The sequence below is a fragment of the Salvia hispanica genome, chromosome 3, assembly GCF_029641045.1.
Source record: "Salvia hispanica isolate PSC_SH4W2 chromosome 3, Shi_PSC_v1, whole genome shotgun sequence".
Classification (NCBI taxonomy): Eukaryota; Viridiplantae; Streptophyta; class Magnoliopsida; order Lamiales; family Lamiaceae; genus Salvia; species Salvia hispanica.
Genome location: NC_142694.1, coordinates 28771162 through 28797156, shown reverse-complemented (window position 1 = coordinate 28797156; position 25995 = coordinate 28771162). Strand labels below are relative to the sequence as shown.

The following is a 25995-nucleotide window of genomic DNA, read 5'->3' as shown; positions in this document are numbered from 1 at the left end:
CATAAGCAATTTGTATTCTTTTTGGGACGTTATTGTTTTCTTTTTTTTTTGGCAAAATATAACTTAATTACTCTTTTCTATTATAATTTTTTTCTCTTTCTACTTAATTCTCTATCCACTCATTAACTTTACTCCATTTTCCTACTATAATCTCTTAATTATATAAACATCATTTTCTAACGTCCTTGATGAGACCAAAGTATTTTGTTTTTTAAGATGAGGTATTTTTATGTAGATAATGACATTTATGTGTAATTTTGATGAATAATAAGGTAAAACTTTATGTCCAAATATAAAAGATTCTAAATGTGACTCTTAAATTAGGACGGACTTTTATGGTAAAATGTGACTTTTAAACTGGGACGGATAGAGTATTTTGAAATAGATAACATGAATACTGGCCAACTATGCTCTTAGAATTTGAATTTAATTAAAAAAAATTCTCATCTCATTTTAAATGGTATATTTTTGTTTTTTGAATGTCCTATTATAATTTACATTTTTTAAAATAATAGAATCGTTATTAATATTTTATTCTTTTTTTACTTAACTACACTTTATAAATCGTGCCAAATAGAAAATGCTTTCAAATGAGCAATAATAATTTTGTTGTTTTTTTAGTCTAAATACTATGTTTACATTAGAATGCTCCATTTTTTAATATACTATCTTTCGCAAGAGTGCTCTACATTTTAGGGTCATAACAGTTAAAGTACATCGCTCCATTGTTATTAAGGGATTGATCATCAAACTTTCGATCATGTTCTTTGGTTGTTTTGTTGAGTTTTAATATAAAAATAAAAAATATATTATCAAAAACTGTTTGAAATATTATTATTAGATATGAAATCCAACTTACATTTAAAAAAAAAATTACTAGATATAGACTAGCTTGATGATGAATAAAAACGAAAAAAATGACTATTTTCATTAATTGTCCAACATAATTTATTAAATTGACCAATTTATGAGGCAAACAAACATATAAATATAAGGAATAAGAATATAGTAAAAGCAGAGGAACCCTAAACTCTCATCTTCTTCACCGCACTGTCTTTCAGCTCCCGTCTTCTGCCAATAGTCAAAGTATAGCAAAACTATTTCCCAATTTTCGTATGTGATCTTTTCTCCTTTGCTTTATTATTGCATAGTTCTTCCCCTTATTTTAAATCTCTTTTTCAGTATTCTCCAATTCTCAGGCATCATTTCCACAAATTCATCCGACTGCTCCAGAAGTTTTTCTGATCTTCCCTAATCACCAACATCTGACATCAATCTACGAGGATGTAGTACACGTGTTGGCAGAATTTGCGTATTTGTTGTAGATTCAGAAGATCTAAGGTAAATTTGGTATTATTAGTTTTAATTTATTGACGAAGCATACATAATTTGATGTTTTGATATAGTAAGTAAATTAATTTTTCATCTACCTTTGGTAATAATGCAGGAAAAGATGTAGGATTCAAAATAGTTTAATTTCTACCTTGTATTTAAGGTGTCTAATTTTCCGGATTCAGCTTCGTCTACTCAATCTTTGATTTCACTGGAAATACACCGGTGCTCTTGCTCTTGTTTGTCGCTGATTGGCTGAGATAGTTGGATGCCAACAAATCACTTCAAAAAAAAATTATGCGATAAAATATAACGAATTCATCCCCCTAGTTACAATCAGAACTGGTGTTGGATTGTCGTTTAGTATAGTATATGCAGAGTGAAATAACTCTACTCTCTTAACTAGGTGTATCTCAGTTAGTCCAATGAATGTTGAAAGGTTAGAAAAGAGAAGTTACTGAATTTGTAATGAACTGAACAATTGATTTGATTAGTTTCATTGGATTGTTTTTCACTTGACTTTGTATTCTGGAGTTAGTATGTTGTAGCATGGGATGTAGTACTTCTTAAGCTATGTATTCTTTTGTAGACAACATTTGAGCTATCGAATGGAGGATGAGAAAGGTCTCGATCTTAGCTTGGGCCTTCCTTGTGGTGGAAATAGTTCCTCACATAAAAGTAAACAGGCCAGCTCATCTGATGTCAAGTTAGATGAGGGTGATCGAGGTAGCAAATTGATCAATGAGTTCAAAAACTTTCTTGAAGGTGGAAATCAACCGCAAGTTGGAGAGGCCTTCAGTTACAACTTTTCTAAACCTGCTGCTGATTTAGAAACATCAAAGAACTCAAATGCTGATGGATTGTGGCTACGAAGTGATAACAGGCCTATTGAAATTGATGAAAAGGCTTCAGGTGCTGGGGAAAAGCGAAAAAACCTGTTTACTGAGACGAACCAACAGAAGAAGTATGAGAGAGAAACCAGCCATCCTGATTTGACAGATAAAGGCAAGACATCACACATCTCCATAACCACAGATGAAGGATCAACTGCAGATAATGAAGATGTTGCAGATTCAGAAGTAGATGGTTCAACTTCAAGGCATGTTTCTCAGCATGAAGATGTCCCAAAACGATTTGCATCCACTGGTGGTGTATCCAGGGTTCAGAAGGAATCTCATGGATCTGGAGATTCAAGTGGTGTTGAAATTCTAGGACAGAAAAGGTTCACAATCTCTTCAGAAAAAGAATTTAATGTGATGAATAGGTCCACATCTTATGGTGCTACACACCCAGTTCCACCAGCAAACGTACAACCTTCTAAGGATTCTAATTCTAGTGGTACACCTAATCCGTCCAACTATCCAAAGCCTAGCATGATGCATTCAATGGCTACCACAAACATTGAGCGGCCAGGAGGCCATTCAGTTATGCCTGCTAATTTTCCTCTAATGTATGGGTATCCTCCCGTCCAGCTTCCTGTGCTAGACAGAGATAACTCTCGTGGCATTGTTTCTCATCAACAAATTAACCCTACTTATTCTGGAAGGAATCCGGGGAACCCAGATACTCAGAATGATGGCAGGAAGCTCACTCAAGGTATTTCAATCATTTTCTATTTATCTATTTTCTATTGATACTTTGTAAGCCAATGGTATCTTTCAATTTATTCTCTACATATACATACTCTGCAAGTAAAACATACAACAAAATGAAGGCTTTTTTCAATGACTTTTTGGCTAGTGGAACTATGTAGCATTGTTTACTTAGTGGTGAATAACGCTTAGCAACAGGGAACTTTTTTTTAATTGATTTTGCCATTGGTCTCCACTTTTATTGCACCTTAATCTCTATCATTCATTAAGAGGGTAATTGCGTCTTCTTAACCAGCCAAGAGACTTCTTTTACGAAGGTCCTGTATCCAAGAAATTCACTGGCTCCAGCTTGTAACATCTAATCATTTCCTTCAGTTAATTTTATTTTGTTTTAGAGTCCATTAGCTAAAGAAGTTGTTTTTGAGTGTTGTGACTTTTATGTTAAACAGAATCATTTTGCTGAGATACTTGCAGTAAGTTATGGAGTATCAAATAAGAGCTGTGACACATTCTCAATGTCTTCATTCTCAACCTTGTTTAAGAAGATCAGTCGCTATTAATACACTAAGACCATGTTTGGTAGGGGTGATAACTCATCTAGGGATGGGGCATTTTTGTTCATGGATTTCCATCCCTAGATGAGTTATCACCCCTACCAAACATGCCATAACTGTAGTGTCTGCTCTAGTAGTATGTAACACAATACCTTTTTTTTTAAATACCAACATGAGCTCCTTGAATTATCTTAACATTTGTTGGCACACATCTAGGCCAAGATAGGGTGTACATCTATGGTACATTACGCAAGTATGGTCTATGTATACACATGATATAGAGGTGTAGTAGAATTATTCTCAGATATGTGTGCAACAAGCTCAGTATGGAGTGTAATTCCTTGAACAAGTTTGACATGATCAAGCTACAGAGCTGTGAGTTTACTTAAAATGTGTCAGTGTATACATGGAAAGTGGGGTTCCTAATGATTATTCTGCTCACTTGGCAGTTAATTCACACAAGTCATCTGAAACTACACTGTGTGATGTGAGGGCTGTAGAAGCTGGGAAAAGTTATGGAAAGCAGCAAGTCGGTGAAGAAGGCTCATCCTCTCACACAGATGGTGATCTGAAAGGGAATCATATAATTCATCAGTTAAAAGATGCTTCTAATCAGCCAAGAGCAGAATCACTTCCGTCGGAATTTCCAGCTATAAGGCCTGGTATCACTGCAGATCTCAAATTTGGGGGTTGTGGATCTTACCCTAATTTGCCATGGGTGTCTACTAACGGCTCAGGTCCAAATGGCCGAACAATATCAGGTGTAACATACAAGTATAGCCCTACTCAGATTAAGATAGTTTGTGCCTGCCATGGTTCTCACATGTCGCCTGATGAATTTATTCAACATGCTAATGAAGAAAACAATACTGCGGATGCCAGCACTGGTTTACCTTCGTTATCAGGCAGCAATCCTGCAGCTTCGGCTCAGAGTTGACGTTGGAAGTATAGCACCTCAGATCATTAGGTTCTGCCAGCTGAACGAATAATCCCGTTCTTGTCATGCTATTGATTATACCGGAATGTGTACGTTTCTCATCTCATCTACTGTACAGCTGCATCGTCCGTTCTTTTAAATGTTTCTTTTTTATTTAGAGCGGTATGGTGTCTTGAGCCTTGACACATGGCTATTGGCTTACAGTAATTTATTTTTCAGCAGTCAGCTTTTGTAAGATATCAATAATTGTTAAAACGTGTATGTCATTGAGTTGCCACTGGGATGATATTGTGATGTATTTACAACATTCAAGGTTCTGTTTGTATATTTTCATTTGATTGTTGATGATCTGACCGAGACTGATTAACCAATTCAATCTGCTGTTTACTTCCTCAATTAGGCATTTAAAAGGAATACAAAGATACACAAATGGCAAATACATTATTTATCATTCAATAAACTAATGTGCAGGCGCAGCCGTCCTAATCCCACACACATTACCTCCAACAAGAACCCAAAAAACCTTAACTAATCATTCACAACTCATCCCCAGCACCACCACCGCCGCCGCCGCAATGTCCACCGCCACAACCTCATCTCAAATCCAAGAGCAGACCACCCTCTTCCTCTCGGAAACCATATCCCAACCCCACCACCGCCGCCACCTCCACACCACATTCCTCCAAAAACTCCCTCCAACTCTCTTGAAGCCCCTCACCTTCATCTCCCAAACCGTCGAAACCGCCATCTCGAGCAGCAGCCCCTCCGTCCGCGCCTCGTCCCTCCGCCTAGCCGAGAGCCTCCTCTCATCCAACCCCACCAACCCTTACTCCTCCTTCCTCCTCTCCCTTGTCCACCACCTCTCCCGCCGCCCCCTCGACGCCTCCCTCACCCTGCTCGACGTGTTCGAGGCCGAGCCCTCCCTCACCCGCCTCGAGATCGCGCCCTTCCTGTTCCAAGAGCTGTTTCTCGTCCATTTCGGCACCATTCTTGAATGGTACTGATAAAAATCCATCTTAAAACCAATTGGTGATATTCAGCATTTTCACCGATGTGAGATATTGTTATATTTATTTTTTTATTTCATTTTCCAACAGGTACGACTGCAGAAGATCTGAGATCCTCTTGGGTTTGGGGCTCGAGTCCATGTCGATCTTGTCGGAGATGGATGGGGGGCAGGCGGCGGCGCTAAAGGAGTTGGAGAGGGGATATGAGGGTTTGTTGGAAGATAATTGTAGGGTTTTTGCAAGGTATTTTAAGCAAGTGCTGAGGAGAGGTGTAGGAGAGGAGATGATTTTGCCACCTAAAATAGTGTTTCGAGAAGGTGAAAGTGATGATCGTTTAACTTTGTGGGATGGAGATGAACAGAGGATCAAAAGCCATGGATTTCAGTCTCCAAACAGACGGTATAATGTAATGCTTTGTTTCTTTTTTTTTTTTCCTTTCATGCAAAATTTATCTTACAAAAATGGATAAGAAAAAGAAAGTATAGAATTTTAATCATATTTAACTACTCTTCACCTTTTTTTATATGCGAATATAGTGAAAAAATATTTTCCAACAGTTTTTATTAAAGATAACACATACTCGTAATTATAGTATAATGTAATGCTTTGTTTTCTTGAGTTTGATTTGTGGGGGTGTGCTATTTATAGTAATTGAATTTATTATAAAAAAAATGAGGCATGACGCATGAGAATATATAGAAATTTTGTTACTACATTTTAATGATTCTTATATGTTCTTTAAGATGAAAAATAAAATTAGTCACACCAATTTTTCTCAAGATAATGTTTTAAGCATATCATATGAAGTCCCATGATAATATTATCAACAGTTGTAAAAATGAGAGAAAAGATCCCATCTCTATAAAAAAGATGGCGTTTTAGATCATTGTTGATCAAGATGAATTTGTTTTCCAGCTAATTTATAATATGAGATGTGGGCTGTCGAAAAAATAGCTATGTTGCAACGATAAGTCTTTCAAGTCGAAAAACATTTTACTAATTGAGTTTGCAGGTCATGGTACTCTTTACAATATTTAACAAATATTCTAACATTGCAAACTAGAAAAATATTTTGTAGTAGTAATTAATTAAAGGAACTCATAGACTTAGTTGCAAAGCCTTCTTAACCGCTCGTGATCGGATTTTAGTTCTCCTATTAATCATTCCATTCACGAAAAATATATCACTATTTTTATGATTGAAAAAATGTACTCCGTATCATTTTTTTTTTGAGATACTTATTCATTAAATACTTCCACATATAACACCATTTCATTTAAATTAATGCTGAAGAAACTACGGAGTATAATTAATTAAAGAAATAAAAAAGGACACGTCTAAGACCAAGAATTTTCATTCGTGAAAAAAGGTCAATACACAAAGACAAATTAAAAAATAAAATAAGAATACACTACTATTCAACAAGTATAGTCATCAACCATCTAATCAGCTAATTAGGCACTAATACAAATTAGTCACTTTTTTCTGCTGTCATCCTATTTGTTTATGACCCATTGCAGTTTTCGTTCTGGACAAAATATCCCCAGCTTGCTATTTTTTAATAAAAAACAAAATAAAATAAATTATGGTTGTTCTTGTTTGGCGTCCCATGCTTGCTGAAATTAATCTTTTCCTTTGACATTGTCAAGCTCATCTAATTTATTAATTTGAAGATCAATTATGGCTGTGATTATATTGTATGTGTTGCAATGCAGCCAATATGGGGTGGAGAAGGAGAAGGAGAAGGAGACATATCAAACATGGGTGATTCAAAGAGACTCTCAAAATTGCCATCCCTTTCTCCAGTCAGAGTATCGCCAGACTTCCTTATCAATCAAATCCCATCTACCTTTATAACACAGGATAAGGTAATCGATAACAACAATGATACACCAAATTAACCACATCTTGTCTCAAACAACAAAGATACCTACTTAAATACTAGTCGTGATCATATTATGGCTATATTATGGTTATTGATAACTACAATTAATTTGCACTTGTTTTGAAAAAATGTACTAATAAATAGTTAAAGTGGTGAGAGAGAATAATGTAGAGAAGAGTCTTCTCGTTCGTATTCTCTCTCTTACTTTACTCTCTGTCTACCTTAACTATTTATTAGTATAACCTTTTCAAAACGGGTGAAAAAAAAGAAGTGATAACATGTGACAGAAGGAGTACTAACGAGATTTTTTTGATAAAATCTTGTTAAAAACCTCACGCAAGTCCTTCAATTCAAAAAATTTACATCCCATGCATGTCTATTAGCTTGTAATGGTTTGAGTCTTTTATTACAATCCCACCTTCAGCCATTAATTGGCTCAATTTGCATTTTTCATCCATTCATAAATAATTGTCTTATTTACTTTTATTACTTTTGGTGATAAACTCGAGATTTAAGAAAATGATGTTTAAAGGGTTAAGTGGAGAGAGAATATTGTATGTGAGAATAAAATAAGAGACTGTGAATGTGTTGTTCTTTAGCTAAAACGATTAACATATTTCTTAGGTGAAATGTCCCAAAAAGAAATACGAATCACTTATGTCCAATAGTAATTAATGATGGACGGATGGAATAATAATTATCAATATATTCATGTGTTTCTGAAAAAAAATTAGGACTTCAATTACTACTACCCTTAAATTAATTGAAAGAGATGTGATTAGTCATATGTCGTGTAGGAAAACATCAAGAAAGAGGCATTGTTTGACTCGACAAAGCAGCGGAGAAAAAAGCGGTAATGAAAAACACTAAGCAACGTTAATATTTAATTAAGTGTCTAAATAAACTAAGCTTAGTTGATCCATCATGGTCAGCTGCGTGGATGATTCTTCAATGGACGACCCAACAACGGCTAACGCCCCAAAGGACTTCGTCTGCCCGATCACGACCCGCATATTCGACGATCCCGTCACCCTCGAGACCGGCCAGACCTACGAGAGATCCGCCATCCAAGAGTGGCTCGACCGAGGCAACCTCACCTGCCCCATCACCCGCCACAACCTCCTCTCCCCCGACCTCCCCAAGACCAACTACGTCCTCAAGCGCCTCATCGCCACCTGGCTCGAACGCAACTCCACCACCTCCCCAACGAGCGTCATAGCCCCTCCCAGCGATGGCGAGCTTCAGCTCGCCATCGCTGAAGTCTGCACCTCTGAGATTCTGATGGATGCTGAAGCAGCAGTCCTGAGGATCCAGAGGTGCTGGAAGGAGGCTGAGTCAGCAGATCACCAGATGATGCTGGAGATGCTGACAAAGCCTCCTGTCATCAACGGATTCGTTGAGATGCTTCTCAACTCCGTTGATGAGATTGTCCTAAGGACCACGGTGTACCTGCTCACTGAGCTCGGGTCGAGGGATGACAATGTGGTGGCGACGCTTACCAGAGTGGACTCGGATGTGGAGTGTATAGTCCAGCTGTTTAAGAAGGGCTTGCACGAGGCACTCGTGCTGGTGTACCTCCTGAGGCCGCCAGTGGAGAGCCTCGTGGAGATGGAGCTCCCAAGGTATCTCGTGGATACCCTTAGCAATGCTCGTAACAACAACAATGACCTCAACTTCAAGATGTTTATGGAGCCTCAGACTGCTGCGGTGCTTATGCTGGCGCAGATTCTACGGAGCTGCAGCCTGGAAAGTAGTTCAAGGATATCCACCAGCATTGCGTCCTCGCCATCATCGGTTGAGAGGATCGTGGCGGCTCTGCAAGCGCCACAGACTGAGGAAAGAGTAGCTGCTGTCAGTATTTTGCTGAGATGCATTCTTGAGGATGGAAAGTGTAGGAACATAGTAGCTCACAAGGCTGAATTGGTTTCTCTTCTTGAGATATTGTTTCAAGTAGGAGACGTGGAGCGCCTCGAGATCATTCATTTCTTCTCCGAGTTAGTCAAGTTGAACAGGTGAATACAATTGAAGCTAATCTAGCTACTTGAATGGCTTGATCATCTTTATCAATCTATCATCATTTTTCTATTTTGAACTCTGTAGGAGAAATTTGAATGAGAAAATCTTGAGGACCTTGAAAGATGAGGGTACTTTTAGTACAATGCACACACTACTTATCTACCTACAGAATGCCCGGGCCGAACAGTCTCCAGTTGTTGCTGGACTTCTTCTGCAACTTGATCTTCTGGTACCTTACCTTTCTATTTTTCCATCTGTTTTAATCTATCCTAAACTATTAGCATTTCCTAGAATAATGTCTCAAATATATGTTTGATTTATATCTGATTTCAGGAGGAGCCAAGAAAGATGAGTATATACAGAGAAGAGGCAATAGATGCTCTTATTAGTTGTCTAAGAAACTCAGAATGCCCAGCAGCACAAATTTCAGCTGCAGAGACAATACTCTCCCTCCATGGAAGATTCTCCTATTCAGGAAAATCTCTTTCTAGGGCCGTTCTCCTCAAACGAGCAGGGCTGGAGAAGAGCTATGTGGCATTTATGCGAAGGGATCAACGTCGTCACCACATATCTGCTAATGCGCAAGACACCATGGTCTGATCATCTTCCTTTCCTAAAATTCCCTCCATCTATCCCATTTTAAATGTCTCATTCTTTTTGAAGTAGGAAACTTTCTCCTAAGACTTGACATTTGAATAAGTTGGTGATTATATATATATATATAGGAAGATGAGAGAGCTGGTGAGGAGTGGGAGAGAAAAGTGGCTTTCCATCTTGTGAGCCATGAGTTTGGGCTAGTGTTTGAGGGTCTTGCACAAGGCCTGAGCAGCAGCAACGAGGAGTTGAACTCGGTGTGCTTCATGGCCGCGACTTGGCTGATATACATGCTCTCGCTCCTTCCTGATACGGGGATAAGAGGAGCAGCGCGCGTGTGTTTGCTCGACCATTTTGTGTCTGTTTTCAAATCGGACAAGAATGTTGAAGAAAGAGCACTCTCCATGCTTGGCCTCAACAGCTTCATCCGCCACACCGGTTCGTTTCATTCATGGATACTCTTGTTTACGTGATTTGATATTTCATCATCTGATAACGTATAATTTCGATCTCAGAAGGGTTGCAGGATCTAGCAGGTCACACCAAAGACATTCTGAAAGGACTGAGGGAGCTTAAGAAATCCTCTAGCATGGCATTTGAGATGCTCAAAGTGCTGTCACAAGAGCACGACAATAGCGCCGTAAGTCTTCTTGCTTAATTTCTTAGAAATGTACACCTTTAATGGGGATGCCATTTGCAGGATATATGGAGTCATCAAGAACTAAGCCAAGAAGATTGTTCGATCAACGGAGAAGTTGTTGCACTGACATGCTTCAAAGGAAAAATTTTCTCCGGCCACTCAGATGGAACTATAAAGGTTTGGGGGCCGGAGCTATGCATTATCCAAGAAATCCGGGAGCACACAAAGGCGGTGACTAGCCTGACAGTACTACAATCAACGGAGAAACTGTACAGTGGGTCGGTCGACAGGACAGTGAGGGTAGGAGGTTTTATGAGTTTTCGAGATTGCAGTTAGTTAGAAAAGTATCTAAAAGTTTAGAAAATTGTTTGCAGATTTGGTCAATATCAGAGGAAGGAATTTACTGTGAACAAGTTGAGGAGGTTAAGGATCAGATAAACAACCTGGTAGTTGCTAGCAACATAGCATGTTTCGTTCCTCAAGGAGGCGGCGTCAAGGTAAACTAGATATATTTGTACGTACTTTGTCTGTCGTCTATGAAGTCTGGTTGGTTTAATATGCGTATATGTCCGCAGCTGCACTCGTGGAATGGATCCTCTAAACTGCTCAATCAAAACAAGAATGTCAAATGTTTGGCTCTGGTGCAAGGGAAACTCTACTGTGGATGTCAGGATACTAGCATTCAGGTTTTTAAGCCATGTCCCAAAATATATATTCACGCGATAGCATGATTCTTTGATTTTCGTACGAACATGAACTCAAAGAGAAATCTTGTATGTTTGATGCTAATAATGAGTTGTGCCTCATCCACAACAATGCGAAGTTGCTGTCGAGCGTGAAGGATTGGTTTTGTTTCTTATGTTATTAAGAACATGTTCATGAGAAAATCGAATGTTCTAACAATCGCATGTGCAACTGTACAGACATTTGATTTGCCACCCGTATTTCAGGAAATCGACCTAGTAACAGGAACGCTAGGAAATATACAGAGCGGCTCCAAGAAACTAATAGGGAAAGCCAACCCTGTTTACGCGCTCCAAGTTCATGATGGACTGCTATATGCAGCAGGCCCTTCCCTCGACGGAGCAAATGTTAAGGTATTTTGTTAATTTGAGTCCATTGTGACACGGCCATGTTGCAAATAACCTATTCAAAATAAATGCCATTGCGCTTTTCTCTGATCCATTAGATATGGAGCACATCAAACTATAGTTTGGTCGGATCATTGGCATCAATGTTGGATGTGCGGACCATGGCCGTGAGCTCGGAGCTCGTATATCTCGGATCCAAAGTGGGAACTGTTGAAGTTTGGTGCAGAAAGAAGCTTAGCAGAGTTGAAACGCTTCAAACAAACCTAACCAGCAGAATTCTTTGTATGGCCCTTGACACAAATCAGGATATCTTAGTCATTGGAACCTCTGATGGCAGAATTCAGGTAACGCAATCCACAAGAATGAATAATTTTCTCTTTATATTATGAATACAAATTTTGCTTTGATTTTAAAATGTCTTGGGTCATTTTGCAGACATGGGGGCTGAGCTGAGCTAGAGGAAGGATAAAATGTCAGAAGATTTAGAGATAAGAAATTTGTTATATTTTTTCGTCCTCCAATAAAAATCTGTTATTATAATTTTTCGACCACAAGAAGACATACAGACATCTACATATATATGAAGAATTCATCGTGTCAGCAACCTTCAAGACCATTTATATCACAGCATAGCATCAAATGAAGACAGTACTTACAAGAGGAGATGCAGATGAAGAATCGAATAAAACAAAGGAGTCGAAGATGAAGATGTTCTGCACCTAAACGTGATAACCAGAGAAAAATCATTTTAGATTTCAAAAAAAGGAATGCTATCGATACACACAGTTTTAGAATCCAATAGCCAAAATTAGATGAGATATTCACCAGAAAGAACAATTGTCAGAGCAGCTTTTGCCATTACAGTCAATTACAAACTAAAATGCACCCCTTCCAAGAGGACGCCGGCCATCTCGTCTCCGGTTCATATGCATATCACGGTGATAATCCTTAGCTGGTGGCCCGCCTCTAGCTGGTGACCTGCTCCTATCCCTGATATGAGATGCCCAACCACGGGGAGGAACTGTTGATGCAGGAGGTGGTGACAAAAACCTACTTCCATACCCTCCTCTCCTCTCGTGAAAAAAGTTCTCTCTTCCACGGTCTCTATGGCCCCACTCTGGCAGTGGGGGTCCATCATAATATCCAAACCTGTCCCTAGGATCATCTTCAAGAAAGTTTGGCCTTTCACCGCGCATTAGAGGATCAGGCAATCTTACTTCATTTCTTCCCGGTGGTCCAGAACCTCTAAAGTCTCTGCCGTCTCTTGGCCAACCACGAGGGGGAGACCTGTAGCCACCATTAATATTCCTTACAGGAGAATGATCCAATAGAGGAGGTGGAACACGTTCGCGAGGGGGAAATGGGGGACCCAAATACCCTCCTCTCCTAGGGCTTCCAGATGAAGCATAACGGGGCCTGTTGCAGTTGTTGCAATGCTCTCGCCTTGCAAAATTCAAATTTTTACATCTGAAACATGGTAGAAAGTATGTATGAGATAACCAATTACAAAACAAGCGAAGCTAAAATGCCAAACTTACAGAAAACACAGACAAGTACAAAATGCCACCACTCAAGGTAGTTTCTTTGGCTTCATTTATCACACAATTACTAGGAAATTCATTTCAATTGCGTCATGCAAACTTCATTCCACTACCAGAAAAAAAAAATACTCCCACCGTCCTTAAACAATAGTCCTCTTTTTCCATTTTGGTCCGTCCCATAAAATTAGTCCACTTCATTTTTGGCAAATTTTTCTCTCTTATGAGGTGGCCCCGTTCCTCACTATCAACATTCCAATAACTTTTTCTTTCCATCTCTCTCCTACTTTACCAATTTTGCATTAAAACTCATGTCGATCCCAAAGTGCCTACTATTATGGGATGGAGAGAGTAAGAAATGGAAGATATATAAACATATAAACATACACACACATACACTTAATAAATAGTACTACGAAAATAATGTTTTTTCAACTGAAACAAAGCATGAAAAAGATGCATACAAAAGATGAAAAGGAGTATAGCAGGCACTCACAAGGGATCTTGGCAAAACCAATCTCCTTCTCTTGGTCGTACATTAGGATTATTTCTAGGAACACCTTCAACTCTTACTGGTTCAGGACCTCCAGACCCACGTGCCAACTGATCATAACCTCTACCAGGAAACCGACCACCATCCTTACCACGGGCATAAGGGGGTGAGTAGTCACGATATTGACCAGGTTCTCTCTCATTCCGGAAACCACGACCCCTTGATGAACCAAAGGTTTCAAAACCTGGACTAGAACGACGATGAGCATCCCTTCTACGAATAGGAGAAACAGAACCTGCCCGCTTTCTATATCCTGAAAGAAACCAGTGAAGCTCAGGATAGGAACACCAAATCACAAAGAGTAGATGTCAAGTCACCATGAACAGTTCCTACAGACGCCAATTTTTGCAACCCCAGAAATTCCTAGCACAATTAAAATCATGTCAACAGTAACCACTGCCGATTGCTGAAGCATCTCCTTGCCGAGAATACGAACAAGAGATACAACACTTACTCACCCCTAAGATCATACTCAAGACCACCGGGACAAGTCAGCTAGCTTGAAATTGATTCAGTGCTACATGTTGCAAAAATCACACATTTAAAATAAGTAGACCCTACGTATCAAGCAAATATTAAACGAACAATGACTAAAAGCCAGATGACAATTCAACAAGAAATGGTAATGCACCATGTGTTTCGCTCGAAAGTAGTAGACAAATACTGCAGTACAGAAGACAGCACCAAATATTTCAGAAACAAACTTCATTCAACTCAAACTTTATCCAGAAATCTTCAGAGTTCATAAGCTCATCCAAAGCACATGAAGCTACTTAAGTTACGCACCATAGTCCCTCCATCACCAAGCCAAAAAAACAGCCAGAAGGTTTGACCATGCAGACCTTAAAAGGGTCTGTAAAGGGACATCCCACCAGGTAAAAGCAGTTACATCCCATATGATCAAAAGTCGATATAACACTACTAAACTTGGTTTCCACTTTCAGTCTGCTCACCGCCAATATATTCCTTTCTTGCCAGTAGTATACTTGCTATAAAATGATCTACACGGTCCAGTATTTAAGAACAGAACACATTATAACAACCCCAGTTTCAGTCAGCTCTTCAATAACCTTTGTAGTTTCTGAAACCACATCAGATCCGAAAAAGAAAATGTATCCTCTATTATTCATTACCATAATCATGAAATCAACAGATTGTAAAAGTTAGTGTTCATTGCCAGCTTTGCTGGTACTCTTCATTCCTCTCCCTCACCACCATAACAGCTTTTTTGGCCTACTAATAAATCTTAACAAATTTGACTTTGAAAACTAATTTAACCGAAAATTCTGCCACCATTCAGGACATCTTCGCATCTCATGGGCAAGACATTGTTTTCCAGATACCATGTAACAATGTTAAATTTCTATAAGCAAAAGTCTACTTGATGACATCATGTGCCCATAGTAGCTTACAAAAGCACACATCCCAAGGCTGGTCAGTGGAACATATCATTATATCAGTAATCTTGTATATCCATCAAGTAGTTCTCCACACATATTTAAACCTCTTAAATAATCAAAACAGTTCCAACAAGCCATCCTCAAGACCCAAATTCTTGCACCAGGCAATATATACAGCTGTAGAAAACAACAGAAAAACCCATTCACAATTCAATAGTCCATATGCATGATTGCTTAACATACGACACAAGGCAATGGCAGAGGGGGTGGATGATACTGTAATATAAAACTGAAGCTCAAATATGATTACAACCTAAAACAACTAAAGCACTAGAATAAGGTAGTACATTAGATGATACCAAATGGAGTACAAAAAATCTAAAAGAATATAAGGCTATCATAATTCATTAACGGCATTTGAGTGGATATTCTATCTTGTTAAGAAATTTAAAGGCAAGGACATAAAGATAAAACTCTAACCCATCAGCATTACAAAGTATTGCATGTATCCCTTGCTATGTTGACAAATCATATTCTAGAAGAAATTATTTGCCTGTTAGGCACATTTTAGCCCAATTTGTATCATATCCTGTAATAAGATGAAGTGCTCTTGGAAATAATATAACGATTGAGTTCATTATTTGCATTTTAAGGTCTTGCAGTGCAAAGAAAAATTTAAGGGAAAATATACAGTTAGATGAAGGCCCCAGCGGCACATGGAGCCTGCTATATTCTCCAACGAAAAACACTTCTTTATCCTCTTCATCCAAATAATGTTGGAAGAAAAAAATAACACTAAATTTAATAATATAGGAATAAGTAACTTTTAATGCAATCACATAATTTGAAGAAATTCCAAAAAAACATCATTTACTGTTATGTCAAGCTTCCAACCAAGTGCAAGACACGACTTACAAAGCAACTATAACACTGACCTCAAAGAAATCCATGTATAACACAGCTGTCTTCACCAAACAAGCAACTTCTGAATGTCCCCACAAAAATTACCATTCTTATCCAAATACAAACATGAATAATCAAATGACAGAAGAATATGAACATATGTGTTCCTTGTTACTTGTGATTCCTAAATTGTAAATCACCATACTAGCATAAGCGTGAAAAAGTGCAGTCCGTTAAACTCCAGAAGAACTAAATAATCAGAAATTGAAGGCATTGTCTCATAAACAATCCAAATGTATATCAGTGATATTTGAACTTAAAAGCTCTAAATCAACACAAAATACTGCACAAACATGAGCCAACTAAGAGAATCTCATCTCGAAATGAAATGCATACGAAAATCCCCCAAAATTCAAATTCAACATGTCCAAAACTTGCAAATCGGCACATAATCAACAAACTTCAATTAATTGAAAACGATGAAAGTAGTGCTTGTAAGGCTAGAACTTCTAGGGTTTGGTTAGGGAACTATTTAACTAAGAAATGAAGAAAAGAAGAGCCGGAGTAGTACCATGGCCGTCGTGCCGAGCAGAGCGAGAGTGAGGAGGCGGATCCCGGCGAACTTCGCCAGGCTCGTAATCGCTGGCGCCGGCGCCGGTAGCTCCATCTTCGGCCGTGGCTGCGCCTCCAGCAGTATCGGCGGCAGGACGCACGACAAGGCTGCTCAAGAGTGGGTGGTGCGGCGCCGCCGAACCCTTCTCTCGTGAACCCATTTCTCTCCAAAGCCGGAAATTTCGATGTGAGGCACACGAAATTTTTTTACTAACAAATAAAAATTCAAAAATTTTATGGTCAGAACCAAACCCTAATTACTGGGCAAAGAGGATTCCAATAGCGGGATTTTGATTGGAGGACTTCGTTTTTTTTTTTATTTTAGTTAGTCACTGTTAATTAATTTTATTTATGACATTGCTCCATTAAATAAGATACTCCGATTAATAACATTAGACAACCTCGGCTGATTAAATTAATATTGGATTTTATATTTGTTATTTATTAGCAATATATGTCTGAAATTAAATTAGTATGAGATTTTATATGTTTGCTTGACTAGATTATGTTTAGAGCATCCTCATCCGTGCTCTTAGCTAAGAGCACGGAAGTGGGCCCGGACCCACTTTTACTGTTTGTCCTTAGCTAAGAGCACAACACCCACATCTGTGCTCTTAGCTAAGGACAAGCTCAAGGGTCCCACCATTCTATTATTCAATTTAAATAAAAATATTTCCACAATATTAAAATGCATTAAAAATATCCGAAATACATTACAAATTACAAAATAATTAAAAATTACTCCCTCCGTCCACGAAAATTTGTCCCAGTTTTCCATTTCTGTCCGTCACCCAAAATTTGTCCCATTTCACTTTTACCATTTTTGGTAGTGGACCTCATATTCCACTAACTCATTCCTACTCACATTTTATTATAAAACTAATATATAAAAGTAGGACCCACAATCCACTAACCTTTTCAACTCACTTTCCATTACATTTCTTAAAACCCGTGTCCGGTCAAACCGGGACGAATTTTCGTGGACGGATGGAGTACATAATTAAAATCCTAAAAATTAAAAATTACACTACTCGTTGCCGAATTTCGCCCAAATGTGATTGATTAGATCTTTTTGTAGCTCAGTGTGGGCTCTTGTATCGCGCATTGTGTGTCTTCTTTCCATCCTCTCGTTCACCGTCGTATGCACACCTCGGCGTGGGGGAGACCTCGCGGTTGAGTTTCCGGCTTCATCCTCGTCGTAAAAGTTAGCCGCCATCGGTCCTTCGTCAGCTATAATCATGTTGTGCAAGATAATACACGTGTACATGATGTCAGCGATATTCTTAACGTACCAAAGCCGAGAAGGGGACTTCACAATGTTGAATCGGCCTTGAAGGACACCAAAAGCTCTTTCGACGTCTTTCCGAGCAGACTCTTGACGCTGCGCAAAAAGAATCTGTCTTTGCTCTTGTGGATTGCTGAACGACTTCACGAAAGTCGACCACCTTGGGTAGATACCATCGGCGAGATAGTAACCCATGTGATATGCATTTCCGTTGACGGTGAAGTCGATCGCCGGTGCTACACCATTCAAAACATCATCGAAGAGTGGTGAAGAATATAACACGTTCAAGTTGTTGTTGGATCCGGCAACACCGAAATATGCATGCCAAATCCATAGGCGGTAGTCGGCAACCGCTTCAAGGATAAGCGTTGGGCCGCCACCTTTGTGGCCGCTTAAGTGTTGCCCCCTCCAAGCAGTCGGGCAATTCTTCCACTTCCAATGCATGCAGTCAATGCTGCCTAGCATACCGGGAAAACCGTGGACTGTTTCGTGAAGACGAAGCAACCGTTGACAATCGTCGGTGGTGGATGCCCGAAGGAATTCCTCGCCGAAAGCAGAACGAACGCCGTCGCAAAAATTCTTGAGGCATAGGATTCCAGTTGACTCACCGACATGCAAATACTCGTCGAAGAGGTCAGCCGTTTGCCCAGTAGCAAGTTGTCGGATGGCACAAGTACACTTTTGCAACGCCGTGAGACTTTGCCGACCGGTTGCGTCTGCACCTTCTTGAAAATATTCAACGCGGGTGGACAATGTGTTGACAATACGCATAAATAACCATTTTGACATGCGAAAACGGCGCCGAAAGTAATCTTCTGGATACCGCGACTGGTCGGAAAAATAGTCGGCAACGAGCCTTTCATGGGCTCCCTCTCGATCACGAAGAATGTAGCGACGTTTTGCTCTAGTTGGTTGAGGAGGAGGGGCGGGTGTATTGGCGGCGACATAGGCTTCATAGGCGGCACGATATTGTTCATAATATTCTTGTTTTTCGCGTTCCGCTTCCGCAATGAGATTGGTGAAATCCATTTTTGAATTTTTTAGAGAGAGTTTGGGTGAGAGACGAAGATGTGGATGATTAGTATGAAAAAGTATGAAAGAGAGATAATTTGATGTGAAAAGTGGATGATGAATGTGTGTATTTATTAGATGATTTTGGGATTAAAAAAAAAATCATAAAAATCCAAAAAAAACGTCTATAAACGGCTCTATTTTTTTGGGAATTCAATTTTTTTTATTTTTATTTTTTGGTATTATTTTGAATTATTTATGATTTTTTTTAAAATAAAAAATAAAAATCGAATTTGCCAACGTTAATGTCGTTGGCCAATAAGAACACGCCACGTATGGCTGCTCAGCGGCACGGACGCACGGACGAGCACCGCTGCGGATGCTCTTAGAAACAAGAGAAAACTGATAATTGGTTTAATCATTCATTAATTATAGATAAAAAATCAAATTTCGAAACTTACAAAATTATGAGACGGAAGTTTACTTAATATTAATATTAATTTAACAATGTTGAAACGGAATACTTTCCTACTATATTACAGCTTAGAATAACATGGGAGTGATCAATTGCTAACTCGTCATTTAATTGTTAACTATGATTAATTTAAGGTCAATTTTAGAAAATATGTGGTCTACAATTTGCCATGTGTAATTTTTGTTTTTATTAATTAAATAAAAAAATACTAAAAAAAACTCCAAATTAGAGTTTTGGATGAAAATGTCAATATAGTGTTTCGAAAATATCAACACAATGCTTTGAGAATGTCAACACAATGCTTTAAGAATGTTAACTCATTGCTTATATTGACATTCTATATGTATTATATTGGCATATTTTATATAGTACTATGTTGACATTTCTGCTGTGTGAAAAAATTTAAAATTTTCGATTTTTTTTTTTAAATTTTGACGTCGGAACATATACATGTAGGATATCGTTGGAATCCTTATAAAATTATTTTTAATTTGATATATGTTATATGAATTTAAAGTTTTGGGATTTCTTTTAAAAGTTATAACTAATTTTGTAGTTAATTGACATTAATACCCCTATTGATATTTTTTTTGAATGATATTAATACTCAAGGGTTGAATGATCTTCACCTTTAATTTAAAAATCTAATGCATATCATTTAGTTATAGTTAGGAATTTAGGGGTGAGTTAGCAATATAACACGCCCCTAGAATAGTAATCATTGTTAGAAATATTAATTCATGTGAGTATTTGATTTCACAGTGTTACAGGAGTAGATGATCATTACAAATATCTTATCCTGCAAATATTTTACCTGGAAGCCGATCTTCTGATACAAGTTTCGAGCAGGCTTATTGTGGCGGTGGACATGAACGAAAACTTTATGTGGAAAAAAGTGTACTTAGTATTCCCTCTTTCACTAAAAATATACAGTATCTTGCTTATTTGATGTCATTACCATTGGACTTGGCAACGGAAATGGCATAATCTATGATGATGCTGGCAACACCTTGCCGGCGTGCATATTTAGCAGTGCATAAATTTGCAATATAGCCGTAGCGGATTGAGGGCATTGTATCCAATAGACAGAGAAGAGGATGCTTCAACCGTTCCTAAATTAAATCAATCGTTTGATCACTAGCATAAGATAAGTTAACGTTTGCTAGGGTAAATAAGTCATCTATCTTGGAGTTCTTATCATGTTTTATCATATCTATCATCCCTACAAACGCCCGAGTTAAAATGGCAAGCTAGTTAGATAATCACTTCCTATTACATAGTTGGATAATCACTTCACATGTAAGTATATAACAATTTTACTGTCCAAAATAACCATGTCGAAAAATACAAGGCAAGTGAAATGTGATACCTACGTACCAGTATTCCTCATCACATCGAGCTTCACGCGGTCTCTCGAATATGATGTTTGAAGGACTATATTTGTTTATTTGTTGTAAGCATTGTTGTCCCTTCGTTGCACAGCTCACACTGCAGCATTGTTTTGAGAAACTAATTCCTCTGTAACTGTAAAGGAATTATAACAAGAAAACACACATGGTCCAATATCTTCTAGAGAATTTTGGTGTGTGTAGAGTGATCGTCGACATGAATCCAGGCTTCTGTCGTCGCACCTGTGAATGTTTATTGCTAGCGCTCCTCTTGAAGTTTTTCAGATGGCCGATTATATTTGGTTGCAAATGTATGACAAAAATAAGACTTAACGGGCAAAAATAGCCTTTTCCAGGAAAACCAAATCCTATCCATGTGAATAAAAATATGGATATAATAGTAGTTGTTTTGGACTATTATGACCCTATTCGATTATTTCATGAATAAATGAGTTCTTGCACTGTTACAAGAAATTTTTCGTATAGGAGTATAATAATCTGTCAGATTCGCCTTTGTGTGTGCCAGAGGCCTTCCTTCTCATGCCCCTATTTACAGTTGGTCGAACACTTCTCGAAAGCCTCGACACGCTCGGGCTTAGCACAGGTTGAGAGAAATCTGGTTACAGAAAATGACTTAATGGGAAAAATACAATCCAAAAGGATAAATAGAAGGAAACATGCAACTACACCGAAATTATAATTACAAATAAACTGAAACTCAACAGAAAGCATAATAATAGCCGAGCCGTGAGTCCTCTTTCGACAATATGAGATACATCACGGTAGTGCTCTCGGATATCTTGAATCAAGGTGTCGTCTCCAAAGATGAAACGGTTTCATCTTATCATTGCAGCAAAGCAGACATAAATCCAAAGTTGAAATATATACTAATATGAGGCCTTTGCATAGATTCCCACAGAGCTACTACTCATTTCCTCAACATCATCCGAATCTTTGCCATCATCCTTTTCTGTATCATCATCATCATCATCATCATCATCGGAATAGGATCTGCAACAATGAATTTGAGAGAGGAACATTATACAGAGTTAAGATTGGGCAACAAAACATACACATATTTTATTGGTCACAAATGTTTGGTAGATGGAAACTAGATGAAGCATATTTTATTGGTCACAAAAGTTTGGTTGATGGAAACTAGATGAAGCTTTCGCTAGTGATTGATGCAAAAAACAATTAACTCCCATTTCAACAGTTCACATATTCCTGAATCCTAAGATGACATGTAACACCATAACAGAGAAATTCAAGCATAACACAAAGAGGCTACCTATACAATGACAGTTTTTATTCCATACATAATCCAGTTATAATCCTCAACAGAATCTAAAATAAGTTACAATGTTTAATTAAATTTAGGACTAACCTTTGAAGATTGACTGTCATTGGTTTCTCATAAATAGTCGAAGAGGCAGTAACATCAAGGCGAGAAAATGGAGTCATGTGTAACTTCTTGGCACAAGTCAGAGCTAAAGGATTGCAGTCCACCAATTCAATCTTTCTGTCCTTATGACCCGGCCAGTGGATCCTTTGTAGCTTGTAGCAATGTTTTAGGCTTACATAGCTAAGGAGACACAGCTCTCCGAATCTTAAGTTCAAGTATACCAAATCAGTGTCTTCAATTAGAAGAAACTCAAGCTTGGCAAAACTTTCCTTTCGTGCTTCCCATGTTGGACCTCGAAAGGCGTAGGATCGCAATTTGAGCACTTCAAGATTTGGCAAAGAGCCAATGACATCCATGTATTCCCAAGGAAAACCCATGCCACTCAAATGTAACTTTTTCAGTCCACGCGAGAATGTTAGTGAACTAGGATTCTCAAGGACAACATACCCACACTTGGCCACAGGATTTATGATACTACATTTAAGTGTCTTCAAACTTTCAAGTGTTGAAATGCATCCAAAGAAACTCAAAACAAGGTTATGATCGTCGTAAGGTGTTAGCTCAGCATGAACTACTAATTTGCTAATATTAGGAATTCTTTTGGAGAGTTCCGAGATAGTGCCAATAGTAGCATTCACACCTACGAGTGTCAATAGTTTTTCCAAAGAAGTAACATGAGATGGAGCTACAAGAATCTTTCCTAAGATTTCAATATGCTCTAACTCTTTCATATCCCATATTTGTATTGGGACATATGATGGAGCTCTATAACATCTAATGTTCATATGTGGATGAATGATCAAGAATCGAAGGTTGAAAAGTTTGGATATGGTTGCAGGGAGTTCTCCGTTGCAAGTTAGAGCAAGATACTTGAGTTGAACTAGGCCAAGAATTTCTGTTGGGAAGGTGTAGAAACGCAAGCTAAGAGCATCTAGTTCCCTAAGAAATCTGAAACCAACATCTACTGAGATTGGATATTGGTGGTAAGGACCATAAAAAAAGATAGATCGTGTTAAGAATGCACAGTTCAATCTAACTGAGTTGCAAAATTCTTTGATACCAAATAACATGTTATTTTCGAGACACAAGCAACGCTGACCTTTTATCCCTTCTTCAGTGCCATCAACAAGCCTTTTTAAGACATGATAAAACTTGTTCTTCCTAGCTTCTCCTCTACACACGTGCCGCCAAGAAGAATGAAGCCGACATGTTTTATACTTGCGATGACCAATTGGAATCCCATACTCATAGATGCTCGTTTCGCTGAATAAAACAAGATTTTTATCCAAACAAAGCTTGTCCAAACATCTCCAAACAGACTCTTCAAAGGTTTCCTTTATGTTTGTGTCAAGAAACCAACCCTCAGCCGTAAGCATATTGATGATCTTGGATGGTGGGGTGTTATATTCTCGAGGGAAAACTCCCATAAATAGAAAAGGCATTTTGAGATACTGAGGTAAGTAGTTGTAACTTGGGAAGAGTACCTCTGATATCAGATTATATGCATATGTGAAGACTAAGTTTCTCTCTTCTGCAATATCACTCCAGTAGTCTGGATCTCTGTTTTGCTCAGATTTCGATATGATGTCAGCAACGGTTAGTATCATGAGAGGAAGACCTTCACAATTCTTTGCAATTTTGGTAGCAGCATTGTCAAGCTGAGGAGGGCAAATCAATTCGCCAAACACTTTCTCGCATAATAGCTTCTTACTTTCTTCTATGTTCAAAAACCGCACCAGCGTGGACTCCGAAACCATTTCCAACGTACGATATTCAAGTACCGATTTTTCTCGAGCAGTAAGCAAGATAACAATCGTTGCTTTGTCAGGGTGTGGTAAGAAACTCATCAAGGAACGCATTACTTGTGTCTCCCAAACATCATCCATCACAATGAGGCATTTCTTGCCCTCTACTCTTTGCTTCCAGTAATCATCTGCGTTTGCGTGTCCTAGCCTAACTCTACACAGTTGAGCAAGAATGCTTCGTGAAACACGACTAAGTTCAGGTTTTCTTCCTACTGTGACCCATGCGCGACACTCAAAATTGCTCAAGATTTCTGGATCTTGATAAATTTTGGCAGCTAGAGTGGTCTTCCCAATGCCTGCCATTCCAACGAGCATTTCAACATGGCTCCAACTATCCTCCAAAAGATCTCTTTTGAGTTGTTGGAATTGGTCAGATAATCCAATCATCTCTGAGTTGATTCCACGAAAACCAATTGTTGACGACATAGCTGCCTCGTCCTCACCCATATTGTATAATTCATATATATATTCCCACTTCATATCCTCGAGTGCGCGGACAAAGAAACCAACATCATCTTGAAGGCATCGTAGATCAATGGAGAATACCAAGGCATCACTTCTACTTCTAAACTTTCTACTTGATTTTGAGTGGCCTACTTTGTGTTTATCTCTTCTTCTTCTTCTGCTTCTTCTCCTCTGAATGTTACTTGCCATTTCTGGCTGGTCAGGTGGAGGGCTTTGAAATTGAAACTGAAGTTGAAATTGTAGTGAGAAAAGGGATTCTTTTAAGTCTTTAAAATCCCAAACTCTCTCCTTCATTTCTTCATACACATGGTCTGCAGGAATTTGTAAAAGAATCTGATCCGTGAACAGGGATTCCAATTTGTCTTCGAACTCCCATATGAAATCTCTGATTCTTCCATCCAAAGCATTCACCTTCTTCCTGCACCTGCTTGGACTTGTGTTGTCTAATTTTTGCAGAATTGGTTTCAATGAACGCAGCCCGTTGATGGCGGGTTGTATGACATGAAGAGATGGCTCAACAACTCTAAAATGTGAAGAATGGAAAATATAGTTAATTGTGTTCGTCAAAGAAATCAGTGCACCGTACGCCGTCATCTGATCTGAGAGCTGGCGAGTGAATATCTTATCTGATATGTCAAGCAAATGAAGAGAAAAGGGGAGGGCTTCTGGAATTCTGGGGAAGGAAATGGACAGGTAAGGATAGTTCTACTGTATACTTTCGCAGTTTCACTTTATATTCCATCTTTTTTACTATACTTTCTTTGGCGGAAAATGATAATGTCATTGTCTTTTTACTTTTATTTCCTCTTTTCCTTTATCTTTTTTTCTTTTACTCGTTGCTTACCACTTAATCAATTTGAAGGAAAAAACTAAATTTACTATCCTCTAATTTTATCCATACAAAATTTATCTTTATTACATTCTAATAAATCATGTTATACAATTAATTTCTCACATTGAACTTTAATAAATCACAATCTAATGATCAAACCATCTTATTATCATAAATATACAAATTATAGTACAAAATAATTTTTTTTTTTAATAATTTAGGAAAAAGATTAACTTTTCAAATTAAATATCTACAACAAATTTAAGGAAAAAAAAATTCGATATAATATAAATATTTGTAATCAAACTCAAAATCATGTGTGAATCTTTTATAAAATTTTCATATCATTTCGCGCATTCTTATTTTTATAAAATAATATAGTTAAAAATAAAACTAATTTATGTTAATTAAATCTAATTCAATTTAGAGTTTAAAGACATTATGTTCATCTTTATTTTTATTTTTTAATAATTTACTGTGTAACTCGTTATAGGATGCATATAATACTTTTATCATTTAAAAATTATTTAGTGTGAGCTTGTGTTGCATTTTTATAAATAAAGGAGAGTAATAAATTTAGTTTATTGCATAAAATAGATTAAATGATTTGCTACGAAAATAAGAAATAAAGTTGAGGAGAAAAGAAGAAAAAAAAGAGAAAAGAAAAGAAGAATA

At 38.0% G+C, this 25995-nt stretch overlaps 4 protein-coding genes and 1 long non-coding RNA gene across 11 annotated transcripts; 2 read left to right on the top strand and 3 right to left on the bottom strand.

Annotated features, from left to right (window-relative positions):
• The first annotated feature begins 987 nt into the window (after positions 1-987).
• NINJA (Putative interactor of JAZ) lies at positions 988-4765 on the top strand. 5 transcript variants are annotated; one of them, XM_089068330.1, is made up of 4 exons: positions 988-1113; positions 1200-1341; positions 1922-2928; positions 3928-4765. In XM_089068330.1, exons 3-4 carry the CDS (start codon positions 1941-1943, stop codon positions 4413-4415), a joined length of 1476 nt encoding a protein of 491 aa, XP_088924456.1. In that variant the 5' UTR covers positions 988-1113; positions 1200-1341; positions 1922-1940; the 3' UTR covers positions 4416-4765. The 5 variants fall into 5 exon arrangements, with proteins under 5 accessions (XP_088924456.1, XP_088924454.1, XP_088924455.1 ...); XM_089068328.1 differs by having other exon boundaries at positions 994-1113; positions 1183-1341; XM_089068329.1 differs by having other exon boundaries at positions 1003-1086; positions 1183-1341.
• An 86-nt stretch (positions 4766-4851) lies between these two features.
• LOC125213671 (putative E3 ubiquitin-protein ligase LIN-1) lies at positions 4852-12252 on the top strand. The gene is made up of 15 exons (XM_048114334.2): positions 4852-5412; positions 5513-5828; positions 7138-7290; positions 8105-8160; positions 8240-9319; positions 9408-9552; positions 9657-9917; positions 10049-10355; positions 10433-10557; positions 10618-10857; positions 10932-11054; positions 11133-11243; positions 11508-11654; positions 11747-11992; positions 12084-12252. The coding sequence occupies exons 1-15, from the start codon at positions 4991-4993 to the stop codon at positions 12099-12101; spliced, it is 3750 nt and encodes a 1249-aa protein (XP_047970291.1). The 5' UTR covers positions 4852-4990; the 3' UTR covers positions 12102-12252.
• On the bottom strand, positions 12244-16922 carry LOC125213673 (RNA-binding protein-like protein). Of its 3 annotated transcripts, none has more exons than XR_007174979.2 (4): positions 16614-16922; positions 13683-13992; positions 12474-13115; positions 12244-12367 (listed from the first exon to the last, which is right to left on the bottom strand). XR_007174979.2 is itself a non-coding variant. In XM_048114336.2 (3 exons), exons 1-3 carry the CDS (start codon positions 16813-16815, stop codon positions 12524-12526), a joined length of 1104 nt encoding a protein of 367 aa, XP_047970293.1. In that variant the 5' UTR covers positions 16816-16922; the 3' UTR covers positions 12378-12523. The 3 variants fall into 3 exon arrangements, 1 of the variants encoding a protein (XP_047970293.1); XR_007174980.2 differs by having other exon boundaries at positions 12244-12361; XM_048114336.2 differs by lacking the exon at positions 12244-12367 and having other exon boundaries at positions 12378-13115.
• On the bottom strand, positions 14099-15254 carry LOC148930515 (uncharacterized). The gene is made up of 2 exons (XR_016137087.1): positions 14371-15254; positions 14099-14256 (listed from the first exon to the last, which is right to left on the bottom strand). It is a non-coding gene; the product is annotated as an uncharacterized LOC148930515 (long non-coding RNA).
• A 4511-nt stretch (positions 16923-21433) lies between the features above and the next one.
• Positions 21434-25195, bottom strand: LOC125215047 (late blight resistance protein R1-A-like). The gene is made up of 2 exons (XM_048116342.2): positions 22201-25195; positions 21434-21824 (listed from the first exon to the last, which is right to left on the bottom strand). The coding sequence occupies exons 1-2, from the start codon at positions 25080-25082 to the stop codon at positions 21701-21703; spliced, it is 3006 nt and encodes a 1001-aa protein (XP_047972299.1). The 5' UTR covers positions 25083-25195; the 3' UTR covers positions 21434-21700.
• Positions 25196-25995: the final 800 nt, after the last annotated feature.